This window comes from Ruditapes philippinarum, unplaced genomic scaffold (genome assembly GCF_026571515.1).
Source record: "Ruditapes philippinarum isolate M1 unplaced genomic scaffold, ASM2657151v2 ctg3372_1_1_1_1, whole genome shotgun sequence".
In the NCBI taxonomy this organism is placed as follows: Eukaryota; Metazoa; Mollusca; class Bivalvia; order Venerida; family Veneridae; genus Ruditapes; species Ruditapes philippinarum.
This window is the reverse complement of record NW_026866849.1, coordinates 122863-144747: the sequence shown is the minus strand read 5'-3', so window position 1 is coordinate 144747 and position 21885 is coordinate 122863. Positions and strand designations below refer to the sequence as shown.

The 21885-nt window shown below is 33.6% G+C and overlaps 1 protein-coding gene across 1 annotated transcript in view; it reads right to left on the bottom strand.

Moving 5' to 3' along the window:
• LOC132734006 (uncharacterized) overlaps window positions 1-21885 on the bottom strand; it is a 68509-nt gene that overhangs the window by 13990 nt on the left and 32634 nt on the right. Inside the window, exons 3-4 of the mRNA XM_060720706.1 lie at window positions 19831-19938; window positions 15209-15360 (exon numbers count right to left, since the gene is read on the bottom strand). Of these exons, the coding sequence (XP_060576689.1) occupies window positions 15209-15360; window positions 19831-19938 (260 nt within the window). The remainder of the gene's footprint in view (window positions 1-15208; window positions 15361-19830; window positions 19939-21885) is intronic.

Below are 21885 nucleotides of genomic sequence, written 5' to 3'. Positions count from 1 at the left end.
AAAATTATATAACAGTGTAACAGCATGAAAGCATAACATTTTGACAAACTGGACAAGGGTAAAAATTTATATCCATCACTTGAATAGTTATGATATCAACACATTTTATTTCATTTTAAGCTCTTGTTGACCCTTAAGCTCTTGTGACCCTAAAGCTATTGTTGTCCTGACCCATAAGCTTTTGTTGTCCCTTAGGCTCTTGTTGTCCCTTAGGCTCTTGTTGACCCTTAAGCTTTTCTTGTCCCTTAAGCTCTTGTTGACCCTTAAACGCGTGTTGTCCCTTAATAGCTCCTGTTGACCCTTAAGCTATTCTTGTCCCTTTAGCTCTTGTAAATCCTTTAGCTGTTGCTGACCCTTAAACTCTTATTGACCCTTAATCTCTTGTAGATACTTAAGCTGTTGCTGACCCTTAAACTCTTGTTGACCATTAAGCTCTTGTTGTCCTTTAAGCTTTTGTTGACCCATTAGCTCTTGTTGACCCTTAAGCTTTTCTTGTCCCTTAAGCTCTTGTTGACCCTTAAGCTGTTGCTGACCTTTAAGCTTATGTTGTCCCTTAAGCTCTTTTTGTCCATTAAGCTTTTCTTGTCTCTTAAGATTTTTTTGACCCATAAGCTCTTGTTGACCCATTAGCTCTAGTTGTCTCTTATTTAGCTTTTCTTGTCCTTTATGCTCTTGTTGCCCCTTATAAAGCTTTTTTGTCCCTTAAGCTCTTGTTGTTCTTTAAACTCTTGTTGTCCCTTTACCTCTTGTTGTCCCTTTACCTTTTGTTGTCCCTTAAGCTCTTGTTGACCCTTAAGCTCTTGTTGTCCCTTAACCTTTTGTCCCTTAAAAGGGTCAGAACAAGTTTCTTTAAGAAAACTTGATGAAATATTTTCTAAGGATGCTTCTGTCTATTGAGTTAGGTTATATTCTTTTCAGCAGTTTTATGATAAAAAGTTTTTTTTACTTTTTCAACTCTGTTGACACAACAATGGGCCCAACTAATATACAAATTGTATCATACACAATGAAACTTCATGGTATACTTAAATGTGTTAATGTAGCACTAACAATTAATTCTTATTGAAATTATCATACACTATTTTATGAACATAAAATTGCACTTTGTACACTATTTTATGAAGCTAGTTTTTCCTCATCTCATTTTTTTGCGCATTAACATTTTGAAAGTAATAAATAGCAGTATTACATAAACTGAATTCTTTACATAACATAATATTATAACAATCTAAAGCCATCATGATCTGAGGAAATATTATCTTCTTCTTCTGTTGTAAATTCATTTGTTTTTCCTTAAAATGACTTTTTTTGTGGGGATTGGCATATGTAAGATTACCTGTCCATGATAAGTTACTAACAGGTATTTTCCATATTACGCTGTTGTTGTCGTCAAGGAAATGTACAATCATCTGAGTTAAAAGATGCATTTGCAAATAGAACTACTGTGCATTTATAATATTTACCCAGTTGCTAAATAGAACATTTAATAGACTGGCTATAGCCTTGTTCAAGCATATATTTTTTATTTTCTATAACAGGTTTTATTTCTCATGCTTTTCAAGACACGTAGATAGACCATGAAGATTTTGGAATGGTTAAACTTAAAGACATTAGCCATGATATAAAATCAAAGCACAGAAGGCACTGAATTTGTTTGGGTCTCAGAATGTAAGAAAGGTGCAGGTTGTGAGATTATATGTTTAGTGCCACCAATGCTTTCCAGTGTTTTAATTGTAGTAAATTGGCTATAAGACTAATTGCAACACTGATATTCAATCCAATGTTTATTTGACTTTAACAATTTAAAAAAATGAGTTACCTACTGGGATTTGAACTCCAGACCTCTCGCTTCCTAAGCGAGCCCGAAAACCCTTCAGCCACGGTTAAATTTATATGTGAACGGCCTGAAGAAAACCATATTTTTCTAAATTAGGGCTTGTAACGACTTTTAACTGTTGTTTAACACAGATGTAAATAATCCTGAAGCTTACTATAAGCATGTATATTTATAAAGAATCAAAGGGCTGCAAGTTCTGTGGTATTTTCTGATCTTTGCTATCTAAATCGTACTGTATATCTGTATGCATTTTTCTGTATAAGTTTATTTTTATGTATTATAATTCATTTTGTAAGGCACATACGGAATTCTGCATAACTAGAGTTGCATCAAAAAATCATTTATGTACTTTTTTTACGACAGCCACACTTTATCCTTGTAAATCATGGCTACTTCCTTAACAAAAACACTTAAAAAAAAGAATTTAACAAAAAAAAAAAATTCCTCTACTGGGATTCGAACTCGAGACCTCTCACTCACTAAGCGAGCGCGTTACCACTGTACCACGGAGAAGTTATACACAGAATGTCGGAATAATATCAAGTGATTCTAAATTTAGAACTTCCATTGCATTCAGGTTTGTAATCCTTATTAATTTCGAGGTATTTTGTTCAGGGTAAACCTGTTGTTTAAAATTGAAGTAAATATTTTAGCGAAAACCCTCTCGCCCAAACAGTCCGACATGTAGAATCTATATATTCCACTACTCGGTTTGTGTAGTATTCGGTAATCTACATGGCTAAAAATAGTATTTTCATTGATAAAATCATATTCATCCGCGTAATTTGTGATTGTGCATTTATTGACAATTCTATAAGCCAACGCTATTGTTTAACTTTAAATGCATTGTAATTTGTTGGATACTTGTAACAAAATAAAATATTTCTTACTTTAAAATCGCTAGTTTTAAGCTGTTTTGAGAACTACTTGTTGTTAGGTTTTTCGTAAACATCTGTGTCAGAGATTGAATGTCCGCTTTTTATTTAGTTATTTTCGATCAGAAAATACAATAAAACAATATTAGAAATCTTCGACCATTCGGGAATTACTTTGCTTGAAAATTGATGCGCCTGTCTTTGACTATCTTTACGCAGTGATCTCCCCTGAATTTTTCGGCTTTAGTGTACATACAAAAGGGAAGTAACCGCTTCAAAAAAGTGGACTACTTTCGGCATTTGCAATTAACAACATTAGACTCTGAAATTTCGCTACCATTATTTGTTTGATCTGACGACCCAAACAAATAAAAAACACAATACAATAGAACTTAGGTAAGTTTAAGTCAAAGGGAGTTGCATAAAATAGTTCTACACATCACTGTCTGGATTTCAACTAATGAATTAGTAGACTCAATTTAAGGTGATTCCGCTTTGTCAGCCATGTTTTGTTTTCACAAAGTCTGTCCAAAGTAGGGTTTTACATCTCTTTGAAATTTTAGGGGTCCAGTGGATGCACAGCCTAGAAAAGTAGGGGTCCAGGCCTGAATTTTAGGGGTCCAAATTTATTTTCACTATAAAAGACTATGAAGACCACTCTATTTTGCTTGAAATCATTTATTTACCCTGTAAGAGATGCATGTATATTGTACTGTTTTCATTAGAAGTATATGATTTCAATATCTTTTATCACTAGGTTTTTTTATAGCCCTTTTAGTAGCCTTTACAATAATATCATGTGTATTTTCCAAGGCTTATAAGTCTTTGAGTGGCTGGAATGTCAAGTTTTAGTAGCATATTTTGTTATTGATAAGGTGATTACACCAACAGAACTGAAAATTTGTACTGATCTATTTGTAAATATTTTAGCTGAACTAGTAAACACACAATATATAAACTTTACAGACCAGTCAGCTAAATATGTTGCGTTTTTTAAAAATATCATATAACAAAAGGCTGACGAAACCGCTTTTGCACCTCCTCATAAGCTGGGACATACTTGATGTCCCAGTCAAAAGTTAAGTTCGCCGAAACCATTATATTTATAACACCAACGATAATAACATACCCAGTGACTTAATTTCTATAACACTATGAAAATAAGTTTGCAAAAAGCACTGCCTTTTTTATAATCTCCGTTCATGTACAAAATACATTCGCATCGACATTGGATACGCTAACCAATAGTAATTGCTTGTTATAAATAGTCCGTCTAAATATAGCAACAGAAAAACCAAAAACAGCTACCTAAAATAGATTTTACGGTAAACGTCATCAGTTACTGTAGCTTGCACGATAAACGTCATCAGTTTCTGCAGCGGGCACTTGCAAATAGCATGCGCAGTAGATTTCAATTATGTTAACTTCCGAAATAAACATACAAGCATTTTCTGCTCGCTGTATTAGATTTAAATGGAATTTTGTGAGCTTCGAGAAGAAAGAGATAAAATCATGTCGGGCCAGAAACAATAATATCTATTGTATAGGATTATTTTTGTACGTACACTTGGACGCAAGTGGATAACTTATATGCGTACATGTCAAAATTTATGCGTATAGGGACGCAGAATTCTGCGTCCCGTAAAACCCTGCCAAAGTGTAAGTAGGCCAAATTCATATAACAACAAAACTGAAAACAAGCATGGCTGACAAAGCGGAATCACCTTAATGACAAAATTTTGAGCTGTTGACATTTACCAGTAAGCTACAAAAGGCGTATTTAAAGGAAAGGGCAATAACTGAACCAGCTTATAATAAATATAATCCATGTGATTATCATGTGACACTGGTTATCTTTATTTTACCATTTAGTGCTTCATATGGGTATAGAATTTAATGTAAACAGCATTTCTCACGTTACAATAAAAATATTTATGCTTCATGGATTTTCCAAATAAAGACAGTATCCCTGCAAAAAGGATGTGGTAAACTTAAAACTTCTCTAAACCTCAAATTTCAAAAATCCTGATTTACCTCTATATAAAATGAATATAATTATGTAAGTGACTAGAAGTAAAAATTAGAACTTTGAAAACAAATTCATTGTCAAAATAAACAAATAACATTTAGTTTAAATCTTGACCCATTCCTTAGGTTTTAAAACTGTAAACAACAAAAATAACAGTGTATTTTAATGCAAGCAAGTTTAACTTCTATAATAATTATGCGCCCAAATTGTCCTTTCAGCATTAAACTTTTCATTTTTTACTCTGGACAAAATAATTCATCATTTTTATGGAAAATTTCAAAATAAATAAACTGAATAATGAACATTGCAGACCATGATCAGATGGCTAGTATTTTTTATACATGACAAACTGTTTTAGTCTTTTCCCTACTTTTGGTCCACTGAAAAGGATTAAATTTGAAATTTTCTGATAATTTCAATCAAATTCATTGATAAATGACAAATTTATATGACAATCTAAGCAAAATTTAATATTTGACCTTGAATTCATTCATTAATTGCAGTGATAGCAAATTATAGCAAAAATCAAGCAAAATTCAATAATTTTACCATCAAGGTTAAGATGAAGGTCAAGATCATTGATGAGTGAAGATCATAATCAATTTGGTCTATCCAAAGGGTTGTTGTGTTAAAGTAAAAAGACATTATCTATTCATGAATAACAATGTTACAGCTAATTCTAGCAAAATTTAAGCAAAACTAAAATATTTGACCTTAAAGGTCAATGTCATTTATGAGACAAGGTCAAGTTCAGTCTGGTCAACTTGAAGGTCTTGTCCAATTTAAGGGTTGCTGTGTTCAAGTATAAAAGCAATCCATTGAGAAATGAAAAATAAAATATGACCAACATTGAAGTTTTCTTACGACCATGGTATCGGCAATGGCAATGGCAATGCCAATTAATGTAATCAACAACATGATGTAGCTATAGGTCTTTTTTCTTAGAAAAAGTCCAGGTAAATGTACCTGCTCAACTCATAGTTAAAATATTCAAATAGCCTATAATACAATAATTAGCCAGTAATTATTATTTCACAGATCACAGTCCACAGGTTATTACTGTAAATCTGCTCCATGAAATAAAACTTTTGATTCAACAACCAATTATATTTGAAGAATTGCCTGTTACCTGGGAATTTGCTTGGCAATATTGACCTGAGACTGAGTAGTTTTTGGAATATTTTTCATTAGTTTTCTTCATTCATTACATTTTACCCTATTATTTTCAATGACAGCTAAGTTCACGATACTTTCATTTGCATAATTATGACCTGAGGGCCTAGTGGTAAGTAGGATGGCACTGCAGTCGCAAAATTGCAGGAAAACTTGTTGTTTTTTATTTATATGCAGCATTAGTGGATAAATCATTTTGAAGATTCTCAAATTGAAACTGAGAGTCTTAATAACTCCTTGCCACTGAGGCTATCTAAGGCAAACTTTAAGTTATATATAAATCATGTATACTAAGATGTGCCAATTGCTTTAAAATCCGTAAGACCTGCACTTAGGAATCTGATAATAGGACAAAAGGTCATTGAAAATTCAGATGTCTCAACAAACAAGGGTGCCATAGTCACAAAATACGCCCGTTTACGAAAGCTTTAGATGGAGATGGGGGCATTATGGATAAGTGTTATCTGGCAAGCAAGTTTTTATTCTTGGCACTGTGTTGTTAAATGAACCTTAAAACAAATCAGTAGGGAAGATATGCACAGGATGTGTGACCTTGACCTTGGTCGCAGGGACCTGAATTTTATGCACGGCACTCAGCCTCACAATGATGAACATTTGTGCCAAATTATATTGAAATCCCTCTATGCATGTAGAAGTTTTGCTCCAGACAAGCGTTTTTCTATGAGCTCTAACTGTGACCTTCACCTTTGACCTAGAGACTTGGTTCATGTGCAGGGCACTACGTCTCATGGTGGTGAACAATTCTATAAAGTAAAATTAAAATTCCTTCATGCATGTAGAAAATATGCTCCGGACAACATCTGGATATTTAATCATCTCCAGTGACCTTGACCTTGCAAATATTAACCTAAATTAAATGTGTCACACCTGTAGTCATGATAGTTACCATTTGTGCTACAATCCATCAATAAATGATGACTAAATGGTCCCTATACACATCTTCAAATTTTTATCTGAACTTTGACCTCTATGTGTAACCTTGACTTTGGTCGCAGGGATCTGAATTTTGCGTGCGACACTCAGCCTCACAATGGTGAACATTTGTGCCAAGTTATATTGACATCCCCCTATGAATGTAGAAGTTTTGCTCCGGACAAGCGTTTTTAAATGAGCTCTAAGTGTGACCTTGACCTTTGACCTGGAGACCTGGATCATGCATGGAGCAATACATATCATGGTGGTGAACATTTCCATAAAGTATTATAAAAATTCTTCCATACATGTAGGAGATATGCTCCAGACAAAATCTGGATATTTCACCATCTTTAGTGACCTTGACCTTGCATATATTGACCTAAAGTACATGTGTCACAGCTGTAGTCATGATAATGACCATTTGTGTTACAATCCCTCAATAAATGATGATTAAATCGTCCCTATACACATCTTCATATTTTTATCTAAACTTTGACCTCTATGTGTGACCTTGACCTTGGCTGCAGGGACCTGAATTTTGTGCGCGACATTTCCACATCACAATGGTGAACATTTGTGCCAAGTTATATTGAAACCCCTCTATGCATGTGGAAGTTTTGCTCCGGACAAGCGTTTTTCAATGAGCTCTAGTGTGACCTTGACCTTTGACCTACAGACCTAGTTCATGTGCTTGACATGGCTTCTCATAATGGTGAACATTTCTATGAAATTTCATTAAAATCCCTCCATGCATGTAGGAGATATGCTCCAGACAAAATCTGGATATTTCATCATCTTTAGTGACCTTGACCTTGTATATATTGACCTAAATTATATGTATCACAGCCATAGTCTTGATAATGACCATTTGTGTTACAATCCCTCAAAAAATGATGACTAAATGGTCCATATACACATCTTCATATTTTTATCTGAACTTTGACCTCTATGTGTGACCTTGACCTTGGCCGCAAGGACCTGAATCTTGCGCGCGACACTCCGCCTCACAATGGTGAACATTAATTTTGTGCCAAGTAATATTGAAATCCCTCTATACATGTGGAAGTTTTGCTCCGGACAAGCATTTTTCAATGAGCTCTAAGTGTGACCTTGACCTTTGACCTAGAGACCTGGTTCATGTGCGCAACACTGCTCCTCATAGTGGTGAACATTTCTATGAAGTTTCATTAAAATCCCTCCATACATGTAGGAGATATGCTCCGGACAAAATTGGACGCCGCCCGCCCCCCGCCCGCCAGGGGCGTTCCCATAATACGTCCCGTTTTTCAAACGGGCGTATAAAAATGTCCGCAGGTAAAAGTAAGCTTAAATTTCTGCAACTTCTGTAGGCAATGTTTTCCATATTTTATATGTCACATGCAATTGTATAACATCTGAACAGCTCATACAAATAAATGAGCCGTGTCACGACAAAACCAACATAATGGGTTTGCGACCAGCATGGATCCAGACCAGCCTGCGCATCCGCGCAGTCTGATCAGGATCCATGCTGTTCGCTATCAGTTTCTCTACTTGTAATACGGTTGGTAAGCGAACAGCAAGGATCCTGATAAGACTGGTCTGGATCCATACTTGTCGCAAACCCATTATATTGGTTTTGTCATGACACGGCTCAAATGTGATATTAAATTACAGAATTAAAACCCCCTTTTTTACAAGGAAAAATGTGTGTGATGACATGTAAAGAAAAGTCATATAATTTATGTTGACAGTCAAATAATTCTAGTGTCAGGTTAGTTATCATTGCCTCATAACTTACTGAAATTTCCAAGAATTCTTTAATTGTTATCTTTTATTCTAAGAAATCTAATATCATGTAATCAACTACTGTTAAACCTCATTATAAAGAGGATTTTAAGTTTTACTTAACAATTTTAAAGCATTTTGAAATAAAATTCCCCAAGACTTAATGAGGTTAAAGAAATGAGAAAAAGCTAAAAGGTTTTATAAGAAAACATGAAAAAGCATTAAGCCTCATTGAAGATCTAAAAGGTATTGATGTATAACACCAAGTTAGGTTAAAGATAAAAGTTAAAACCTGTCGGTTATTGCCTTTATAGAATTGCCTTTAGAGAAATCTGTCCTCTGTAACCTTGGGATTGTTATTTTACTGGGTTTTTTTTGTTTTGTTTTTTTCTTTTCATATGAGCAGAATTGTCACTTAAGAATTCTTCTGCAAATTATCTCTGTCATTAAAGGTATATAAAGTACATGTAATAAAGCCTCTGAAGTGCAAAAAATAATTAAATTTCTGGGGGGGGGGGGGTTGGTCTTGTTTTTTTTCAAACCAAGTTTCACCTAGATGAGCAAGAAACAAGTTGTCCTTTACAATGTTTTATAACTAGTTTTCATTTGATTTGTTATAATGATAGGTAACAAAAAATTCCAATCATTTGGCATCTTATTTTTATCCCAGATGACACCTTATCTTGCACCTTAAAATGTAAAATATGTTTATATTACTTAAAAAAGCAATCAGACCAATATTTTATTCCAAAAGTTCAATAAATGTAGTACTGAAGCTACACAAAAATTATATTCTAGTTATCCGAATCCAAAATAAGAACTGTTTACGGTATAAAAGAATAACTTTTTCATTGAGATGACTAAAATGTAACAATAACATTTGGTACCTCTTTACTGGGCAGGAACCAGTTTCCGGACAATACCAGTTTCCGGACAAGTATTATAACGGCTTAATTTTGGCTTTATCGATGACGATCGGTATTATATGTCATGAAGATGCTTGGTTTGATTGTTTGAGAAAATAAACTTCCTTCCAAGTTGATACATCATTAAAATTTCGTGAGGATATCTTACCTGTGTTTTAAAAACAGCCTTATATCCCTTTGGGGCATGTAATTTGTTCTGCGCATGCGCAATATTTTGTTTATTTCGGGATATAATTTGGGGTAGCAATTAATGCACAATGTACTTCATTCGAAGTTCATTGGGTGTAATTCCCCAGAGCTAAATCTGTAACGTATCGGAAAACGGTGTTTAGCTTTTACTCCACTTTCGCACTTCGTTGCTGCCGTACACACAAAAATATCCGTTTCACTTTTCAGTCATTCCGAGACCCATCACGTGATCGTTATTTTTCCTATCATAAACATTTTTCAGTAAATCAGCTTAATTATATAAGAAAGCTAATATGTGAGAAGAATTTTTTTGTTATATTAGAATAATTAGAGTGTCTATCAGTTAAAAACAGATATGAATAGCAGCTTAATATATGTCCGGAAACTGGTTCTGCAAGAGTGAACAATTTACACTTTTGATGACCTAATTTAACCCTTCAGTTTGTACATTGCTTACGTCACCAGGCAGTATTAATTGTGTTATCGGACGTAGTTAGAGCTCAGGTTTTTGGTATGTTAGTTTTATTAATGCATGTTTATTATTAAAAAATAGACAATTAAAAAAACTCGAATTCTGTCCGGAAACTGGTTCCTGCCCAGTACACTATGTTTGTATAATGCAAATAACATCATGTCAAAATTACATGCAGTAGCAGCGTGACCGAGTGGTTAACGCATCAGACTAGTAATCTTAGGATTTCTTGCTGCATGGGTTCAAGCTCAGTAAAAAAAAATTGTTGTTTCCATGAGCAAGAAAGTTTACACTCATTGCTTAGTACTTGTTGGTTCCAGGAAAGGATTTGAGAGTGTTTCAATCCAAAACAATTGAACTAAAATAATATAGTATAAACTACACTAAACTAAACTAAACTAAACTATATGCACAGCTGTGCAATATTGTTTTAACAAAGTCGCAAAGTGGGACGGGTACGTATGTGGTAAAAAAATATATTACCAAAAATGAAAGAATTGGTCAATTTCCTTTATAAGAAATTCAGCAGATTAAGGAACTGAACTATTCACTGCTGAAAAAGACTGATATACAAACTATTTAATAAGACATTTCACAATTTTCACTGTTTTTTCTTTTTCTTTTTTTTCCCTAATTGTTAATAAATTGACATTTCTTACTCACATAATTTTATGTGCCTTTATTTGAGGGTAAAGAGCAATAACTATTTGATGAAGTAAGTAACATACAGCAATGTAAACAAGAACTATTTGAGGACAGCAACGCTCGACTTTTCGAAAAAGTTGTCACAAGGGTGTTTCTTTGAGTATAATAATGTTTACCTATATGAATATAATTATAAAATTGTCAGAAAAGTACAATGGCTTGTTATTAAAATGTTTTATTGAGTAAATCACTGCTTTATTATTATGAATGCATAAAATTGTCCAAAAAAAAAGACACAAATCCTTCAGTAGTTATGGAGATACTTGCTTACAAGCAAAAACTTAACCAAGAATTTCTAAGTCGAAAAAGGGCATACTTATGCAATTAAGCAAATCACAGTTATGGGACTTGTGCCAATCATGTTAGATAATCACAGAGAACAAGTGTGTGAAGTTTCCTTCAGTAGTTATAGAGATACCAGCTTACACGCAAAAACTAATAACCACAGGGACGCCAACAAATGGATGACTGCATTAGCTCCATTATTCTGCGAATAGTCGAGCTAAAAACGACTCTAAAACATTCAGTCTGAACCTATGCATAATGTATACAATTGCAAAGACAGCCTATTTTATTCAAATACAAAAGATATTTCTGGTCTACATTAATAGCATCCATTCATGTTAGGATGCAGTTATGTGGATATCTTAAGTAGATCACTGTCTATAAATCTCTTATATATTTACATAATCTGAAAATAAGATATGTCATAAAACAGAACTCTCAATTAGTGACTAGACAATTCATATTAACTGGTAATAATATGTCTTGTATCCCTTCCTTCAATTACTGTTAAATCAGCAAAGCATATCTATCTTCAGCACTTAACTGTTCTATAATAACCTGTTGAATTGTTGAATTGTCCAGCTTCAATTCTAAGAACTGTCCTTTATCAATTTTGAAGTTATTTAAAGCAAGATGAAAATGAAAAGTAGGTCAGCCAACCATACAGATCCTAGCAGAATGCACAGGTGGGCCTGCATCTTTTACCGGTTACATTCAGTTTTAGGGGTGTGGATCGTTGGATAAGTGACGATCCGATCCAATCCACGATTCAGCACTTTGGATTCACAAATTGAACCACGAATCTTTTGTTATCAAGACACCCATAAAATCATAAACATAAGTTCTGAAAACATATTTTTCTTTCTTTAAACTATGAACTATGAACTAGGTTTAAGTTTTTATTCCTTGCATGGGTATCTTACAACAAGTTTGTTGTACCACCATCGGAAAATGTATGTATCAAAAGTCGCAAAATTCATTATCAAATTGTTTTTTGTTTTTTTTTACTTTTAGAGTGTGAAAAACAGTAAATGTATATAAACAAATAAGATCGCAATCGACAATCTCCGGACTGATGAATATTCATACTCGATTTTCCTTTTTGAATCGTGATTTTCCGAGTACTTGGATACTCGCCCCAGCCCTATTCAGTTTGAGAATTGTAAAAGTTCAAGGAAATTAAATTCTTATTCAATTTTCATTACTGTTTAAGTTTACAAACTATAAATTATAATAAAGATTATGGACATGTTATATGACCCAGTTATTAATAAATGGTTGTAAGTATATAATATATTACCCAAACTGTTATGAGAAATGATAGGGTTGTTTACTTTTTTGGTTGGGTTTTAGCTTTAGTATATACTAGGTCATATGGCAATTTTCCAGCTTAAATGGTGGAGGAAGACATCAGGTTACATATTTTTCAGTCACAAACAAGAACCTGAGTAGAATCACCGATGTTTAGTAAGCGAGCTGGATATATAGCTTTCTCATATGTATAATCTGACTACACCTGTGCGGCTCGAATCTACAGCGAAAATTTAAATAAAAGACATATTATCTGTCAAATTATGGTAACATAATTTTATCAAAAATCTTTTGTACTATCCCTGTCACACAAGGGGCACGTCCTCACGGCAATTCCATGGCTTCCAAGAATGCTGGTTCAGTTTAAACATATTCATTTAAGCTCGATTGCAAAACAAGTTCTTTCAACTTAATATAAAATATATGATATATATGATATCACTTTCAAGTCTACTTCCTAATGAATCACATAATTATGAAGACATGGTCATGTCCTGATTCAAAGGGCTCGAACCAATGAACCACAAGTTGAGAGGCAAACACCTTAACCACAAGGCCACCACTAACCAAGAATGCTGCCAAGGTGTGGTTGTACAATTGCACGTACTGCCAGAGTAATACAGCATCATTGTCATATTTATCATAATAAATCCATTAAAAAGATTTAGAGGCATGTAATTTTAACAGTGTCACCTAAATGCAGTAAAAGTAAAACTCCTATTAACTTTAGATGGACTTAACCTGTTACTGCACTAAGGTGATAATATGTAACATTCTCTTGAACAGCTGAGAGTCACTGAGACAACCTCTGCATTGCAACACCCTTAGGCAGCTAATGATTTTGCTTGTAACTTAGAGATAAGAAGCGCCAGATCTTAGGGTAAATCTGGTACTGTTGTTGTTTGGTTTTATGGCGCACCAACACAATTTAGATCATATTAAGGCGCCGGAAGAGGAAAGATGATTTTGGCTGACCTAGGGTGTTACAAACTTAAAGCAACAGAAGAGGTCAAAACCACCTCACATGCTGGAGCTTAGTCCACTAATTCAAACTTATTTAGTCACCTCTTACGATCATGCAGGGAAATGGTGGCTACAATTCTATGTTATATTAAGAGGTTATTGTTTTATAGAGGGCTGCTCTGCAGGGATTAGACAATATACATGCATAATATAATTCAATTAAGTTATGTAACGTTTATTTTTAGAAAAGTAGTGTGTTGTAGACATATTTGTTGTCATAATGCTTTCCTTAATGTCCATAAATCCTATTTGACTCCTACACTTTATCTTTATTGAAGACATAAATATGTCAATACAGACTGAGGCTAATAGCTTAATACCATGAATGAGTCTAGAAATTGTCATTTAATTAATTAGGATGGATATGATCTTTAAAATGGCATTTCACCTTTCTTCGGTGTCTCAAATTTTGTTGACAAGATCAAATCCCCAACATTTTTTTTCATAACTTTAAATGTACAGAAAATCATGTCACTGCATCATTTTAGATTTGCAATCCTTAATTATATTTGTGATAGCTTCTCAAAGTGATGTTTTTGAATAAAAGAACATGTAATATGTCTTTTAGCTATGAGATAGGGACCTCCATGACTAACTGGTTAAGGTTGCTATCCAAAACCACTTAATTGCCCCTAATTACATTAAAAAAATTAATGGATCTTGTTGTCTTAAATAAGACTTTGAAGATAAATCAAAAATTTAAGTGAGTTATTTCTGAAGTTCTGGGGAAGGGACCTTGCATTGTAAAACTTGTGAGTGAAAGCTTGCCAATGATTGGCTGTTTGAATGATCACAAGGTGACAACCTATTGGTGACCTTCAGATCCTAATGTGTAATGTTATCTATAGGAGCTGATTGTTGTCAGACATCACATTGGTAAATAACCTTTTTTGCTTAGGTCCATTTTCTCCTTTTGCTCCAGAAAAGCATTTTCCCTCGACATCTAAGTGTGACCTTGACCTTTGACCTAGAGACCTTGTACATGCACCACATTTCAAGGTAGTGAATGTTTATTTTGTATAAAGTAACACTTATCTATTTATGCAGATGATATGGGCAACCGATTGTATAATTAAACAGTCCTGTTTTTTTTCATTCAAGCATATAAATTATAAAGGAACAATTAAGAATAACTTATGCCAATCACATATAAAATGTCATAATAAACATACCTTATCTTTTTGTTTGGGTTTGAAGACACATTATAGTTTCTGTTCAAATAGTCTAACACTCACTGAGGGAACTAAATTGGTTAAAGTTATATAACCAAAATTCAGCTGGTTATATAACCACTATCCAGCTCCAATTACTGTTGGAGGGAGACCTCAGCTTCACTTTTAAACATTATTTGAGCCCCATCACGACAAAACCAACATTGTGCGTTTGCAATCAGCATGGATCCAGACCAGCCTGCGCATCCGTGCAGTCTGATCAGGATACATGCTGTTCGCTTACCAACCGTATTACAAGTACAGAAACTGAAAGCCAACAGCATGGATCCTGATCAGACTGCGCAGATGCGCAGGCTGGTCTGGATCCATGCTGGTCGCAAACACACTATGTTGGTTTTGTCACGACACGGCTCATTTATGTCTAGAGCTGGACAGTTTCAACATTTACCAATCAGACCTTAGCTTTTTGTTTCATAATTATACAAAAGCAAATGATAATGTTACTTACATGGGGTTTCGGAACCATATCCCAGTTTGTTCCCGACAGGTTGGCAAAGAAACATATAGGCAGCTGCTGTAGGGTATACCTCATGCTTTGAATAATATAATCCTCCGCTATGTTCACTGTGAGTAAGAAGCCATTCAGTGTCCTATATGAAGCTGGAATAAAAATGTTATATTACATGATTAAAATGCACATCCATGGTGACATGCTCAAACTTACCATATCTTTTTTGTATAAAATAAATCAGTTTAACAAAAACAAAATTAATGCTTTTCTAAGCTTTCAACATTTAAACTTCGTCAAGAAAATACTGTATAAGTGCTTATTTTTGTGGGAACTTTATTTCTGCTATATCTGCTGGAGACCATGATACAGCAGATGTTAAAACCGGCAGATTTTTAAGCCATTCTAGCTGTTACATTGTTTTCTACAGTGAGAATGATATTGTACAATACATTGTCATATTGCATTATCATTTTTGTCCTTCAGACACAGTGGGTGGGGTGCACCATATACTGACATCACGACATTATGATCTAAATTCAATGTTTCATAATATATTAATTAATATTCTTTTTGCATACTTATTTAAAATTTTAAAGAAATAAAGTAACATAATATCTTTCAATTTGTATAGTTGCTCCTAAAAGTCTATCCAGTAAGAAGTAAAAAAAAAACTTGTCTTCATCTGGACTCAAAAGGTGTGATTAATTCCATTGTTAAGATTTTCTCAATGGAACATGTATTTATAGAATGGTTTTAATCATGCCTCAAAGAGAAATAATGGGTGATAAATGCTAGCTAGATCATGCTGTTCATTATGTTTGCCATCAGTTTACATTAAAACAAGGTGTCAACGAACTTTTACATATATCATGATAAAAAAATTTGGCAAACATTTTAGAAGTAACTTTAATTGGCCATTTCAGTAGTCAAGATCAAGATTTTCAGCTTGGTATCCATCTTTATCAGATTCAGCATACCCTTAACATGTAAAATATACCAAGATATACCAAGATACCACTTGTACTACAAAATATGCCTCTAGCATCTTATAGAGGGCCAAATTCTCAAAATCAGTCCTGTATAAAAATGAAAATCTTCTTCTTCATTAAACATAATTACACAATGGACAAAGAACTGAAAAAATAAAACATTTCAGTCTGCAAGTTTTTACATTGCTATTGAATCAAAGTACACAAAAATTTATTACCTCCCTTGTTATTAACAAAGACTGCAAACTGTTAGCCAACAGATATATTAATATGTACTTGTACAGCAATTGATGTACTTTATGAAATGACATGTTACTTCCATTTACCTATATTGCCATACATAGAAACCTTTAAACTGTATTAAGTATTAAAAAGGTCACATAACTCAAAATTTGTTTCTATAGAAATGTAGAAGAATCTTGTTAACTCTCATATTTCTTCATACTGATATTTAAATAGTATGAGATGTTGAAACATGAAACAGTTTATAAATGACTCTAAAACAACAGATTTGATGATAAATTAAAAACTGATGATTAAGGCAAAAAAACCATAGCCAGTGTTCCATTAAAATTGAGCATTATAAATTGACAAGAAAAAAAAATCCTTCGATTTTAAATTTTATAGAAAATGTGAAACTTGAAGCAAATTAAAGCACTTTACTTTGCAATGAAATCACAGAAAATATAAAAATTAGGTGTGTGATAATTGTGATATTAATTAGAAAAAGTATAAAATACAACCAATCAAACTTCTTCTCTGGTGAAATTATTTTGCTTTTATTGGTCTTTTAATGACCTGTGATGACAATTCTAAGAAATCGCAACTGCTTTTGAAAAATAAAATTGCAAGATAAATCTTTGAAATGAAAAAAAAATTTCAAAGGTTCAATTCACATGGTTAACAGATAACAATTTAAAACTGTAAATTAGAATTTGCAGTAATTAAAATATGAGCCCCAAGGAGAGCCAGAAGTGAGCCGGTAAGAAGATTAAAGAATCATAGAGGTCAAAGTCATCTTTTCCTTATGAACTGACAATCATTTTGAGTTAACTTAAAATTTGTAAGATTAAAAAATTAATCTCAAATTTATGTTTTATGGAGCCAGTGTTTATAACAGTTTTATGGAGCCCTTTTTATAAGTACAACATCAGTACTTCACCGTTAAATTCTTATCCTAATAAAATTGTGTCAAGGAGTTTCACTGTCAACATAATGACCTAAGATTTAAGTATGTGCCACCTTTAATATATAACATCTTTAATGATAGGTTGTGTTATTTTATGTATTATCTCTGCTCACATTATCTACAGGCGTCCAGCACATTTGCCATGCAAAAAATAGTCAAATTATCATAAAATAAGCACCCATTGATCATCAAGAACAATATATACCTTGTATATATTTTATATAGTAAACGGGTGCTCACAGGATAGTTATTTTGTTCTTGATGATCATAAATAATCACCCATTGATCATCAAGAATAAAATAACTATCCAGCACCTGTTTACTATATAAAATATAAAGCCAGTATCTGACCAAAAACAAAATCTCTTAGAATCTGCTCAAGATAATTCTGTTCATTTGGACGACTATATTTATGCCCATTTTTGTGTAACAACTGTTAGGGGTGATCATTTACCCCCTTAACGCTGTAAGTTCAAACTCTAATTATTGACTGGAATCCATTTTTCTATATTTTAGTAACAGTGACCTTGACCTTGGCCCAAAGGGTCCAAAGTAATACCAACCAAGGTCTTCACATACTTAGCTTGATATATACAAAGTTTGATTACAATATCTCATACCAAACTCTAGTTTTTGACCAGAAACTATTTTTCTATTTTTTAGTAACATTGATCTTGATCTTGGCCCAAGGTGGTCCAAAAGAAATACCAACCAGGGTCTTTAAATAAACATGCTATATACCAAGTTTGATTACAATATCTCATACCAAACTCTAGTTATTGTCCGAAAACCATTTTTCTATTTTTAGTAACAGTGACCTTGACCTTGGCCCTGGGGGGGGTCCAAAAGCAATACCAACTGGGTCATCACATAAAGTTGCTATATACCAGGTTTGATTACAATACCTCATTCCAAACTAAAGTTATTGTCCGAAAACCATGAAGGAGACCGACCGTAAGACTGACTGACCGACAAGCTGACTCCTGTGTACACCCCCCTAAACTTTGTTTGTGTGGGTATTATCAATTGTAACAAGGTTTATTATGCCCCCGCCATGTAATGGCCGGGGCATATAGTGTTACCCTGTTCCGTCATTCCGTCCTTCCGTCCTTCCGTCATTCTGTCATTCCGTCATCATCAGTTTCCGTTCATTATCTTAGGAACGGTGGCACACATTCAACTCAAATTTGACATATGGATATGTCATGAGAAAATACAGGTCAAGTTCGAATTTGGTCATGGTTCGATGATTTTTGGCAGAGTTATGCCCCTTTTACTTTGAAAATAATATGAAATTTCAGTTTCCGTTCATTATCTCCCCAACGTACAACACATTCAACTCAAACTTGACATATGGATATGTCATGAGAAAATACAGGTCAAGTTCAAATTTTGGTCATGATGTTCGATGATTTTTGGCAGAGTTATGCCCCTTTTACTTTGAAAATAATATAAAATTTTCAGTTTCCGTTCATTATCTCCCCAAATGGTACAACACATTCAACTCAACTGACATATGGATATGTCATGAAAAAATACAGGTCAAGTTCAAATTTGGTCATGGTTCGATGATTTTTGGCAGAGTTATGCCCCCTTTTACTTTGAAAATAATATGAAATTTTCAGTTTCCGTTTATTATCTCCCCAATGGTACAACACATTCAACTCAAATTTGACATATGGATATGATTTTGGAATGCCCAGGCCAAGTTCGAATTTGGTCATGGTTCAATGATTTTTGGTAGAGTAATGCCCCTTTCACTTTGAAAATTATATGAAATTTACAGTTTCTGTTCATTATTTACCCAACAGTGTTACATATTCAACTTAAATTTGACATATGGATATGTCAAAGGAATGGGCAGGTCAAGTTGGAATTTGGTCATGGTTTGATGATTTTTGGCAGAGTTATGTCCCTTTCTTTTGAAAATAATATAGATACATCTAAGGAATAAGCAGTTTAAGTTTGAATTTGGTCGTGGTTCAATGATTATAGACAAACTTATCTTTCCTGAATATTGGAAAAATTTTGAACTTTCAGTTTCAGCACTCATACTTTTAGCCATTATTTTGGCTACAAATATGCAATATGCTATTTTTAAAAGGTTAAGACTGAATTATTTCAGTGCCTTGAACATTGTATGAAAATGGTTAGTCTTAACATTGAAAAGTTTTAAGGGCTTTGAACTTAAAATGAAAAAAATAATTAATGCACCATCTGAAATTTTGTCTGCATGCGGGGGCATCCGTGGCATGATGACACATTTCTAGTTGTCATATCATTTAAATTAATTTATACGCCAATTCACAAAGCCAAAATAATGAGGGATTGTCATATAAAATGTAAATTAAGAAGATTCATAATGCTTTTATAAAAGAATGTGAACAAGTGTAATGAAATTGCTATGGGGGTATTCTTTAGGGATTTATTTAATAACATACCGTCATAAGGTGCGTTCCACGTGAAATTTGCTGCCATATCATCCTTACCAATCTTCACTCCCCTACTTGATAAATTTCTCGGAACTCCCGGCCATATTCCATCAAACTCTGAAGATAAATGCAACACAAATTATTCCTTTACAGTCAAATAAGCTTTGAAAATATTTATTATGAAGGGTCTAGATAAAAATGATTATAGAATTTTCCACCAATTTACTTTCTTCCAGTTTGCATTCTGCTGAGAAACATGTTTTAGTCAGATTTATAATATGAAAATTACAAAATTAACTTTCAACAAGAGGGCCATAATGGCCCTGAAATCGCTCACCTGTATGTAGGCCCCTGGGGTAGGGCCAATTTTAACCCAAGGGCTTTTACTTGAACAATTTTGGTAAACACCCATTAGAAGATGTTTCATGATAAATATCTAAGCTCTCGTGCATTGGGGATTTTAAAAGAAGATTTTTTAATTTTTTACTATACACATATAGGAACAAAAAACAATGATCCCTCCCTCACGGGCAGGGCCAATTTTGACCCCAGGGATTTTATTTTAACAACCTTTAAGTACACACTCACTAGAAGATATTTCATGCTTGGTACCTAAACTCTAGCTCTTTGGGTTTTTTTAAAAGAAGATTTTTTTAAGTTTTTACTACATGTATATACATATAAGGAAAATCACCTGGGGCAGGGCCAATTTTGACACCAGGGCTTTTATTTGAACAAACTTGGTAGACATTCACTAGAAGATGTTTCATGATTAATCTACACCCTAGCGCCTTGGGTTTTTTAAAAGAAGATTTTTTTATACATTATAAGGAAAATCAATGATCCCCAAGCGTGCCAATTTTGACCCCAGGGCTTTTATTTGTACAAACTTCGTAGACACCTATTAGAAGATGTTTCACGCCTAATATCTAAGCTCTAGCTCTTTGGGTTTTTTAAAAGAATATTTTAAGTTTTTACTATATACAATTATAAAGAAAACCTATAACACCCGGGGCAGAGCCAATTTTGACCCCAGGGCTTTTATCTGAACAAACTTGGTAAACACTCACTAGAAGATGCTTTATGCTTAATATCTTAGCTCTAGCTATTTGTGTTTTTTAAAAGAAGATATTTTTAGTTTTTTCTATATACATATAAGGAATATCAATGACCCCCGCCTGGAGTTTGGCCAATTTTGACCCTAGGGCTTTTATTTGAACAAACTTGGTAGACACTTACTAGAAGATGTTTCATGCGAAATATCTAAGCTCTAGCTCTTTGGGTTTTTTAAAAGAAGATATTATTAGTAATATATTAAGTTTTTTCTTTCAGTTACCATGGCAACCAAAGTTCTACATGGAATTAAATTCTTTAAACAATTTTTAAAGGTGACCACCATCATTCCTGTGAAGTTTGGATGAAACTGACTTCATGGTTTATGAGACGATGTCGCTTAAAGTAAAAGTTTACGGACGGATGCTGGTCGGACGGATGCCGGATGAAATGTGATCACAAAAGCTTACCTTGTCACTTTGTGACAGGTGAGCTAAAGAGGGACATAATTTTTGTAAATTTTTCTGTCAGACTTTTGTCCTTTTAGTCCAGTCAATTTGTAACAAAATATGCTAAAATACTTCAGAAAATGGGAAAAGCATGAAACTTGGCACATATGTTTATAAAGGCAAAAGAAACATTTTGGGCATGGGACCCATTTTATATATGCCAAGATGGTTACCATGGCAACCATTTTTTAAAATGGCCGCCATTACATGGACTTATCACCTTTCTTTTCCAGTAGAGGCTATTTATAGTTACAATTATACTGGAAATTACCCCAGTTTTCACTTCACATGAGAGATTTGCATTACTAATAATCAAAGATACTAGTTTACAATTATAATGTTATTAATTGTTTCTGTTTCTATGGTAACAAACGACTTAACAGTCTATTTCAGTATTTTGAAATATTTTTGATTATTTTCTCATATTCAATTTATTTGTTGTAATCCTAAGTAGACAATCATGTCAAATAACTATGAGATATTATGCCTTAAAATGCTTCAT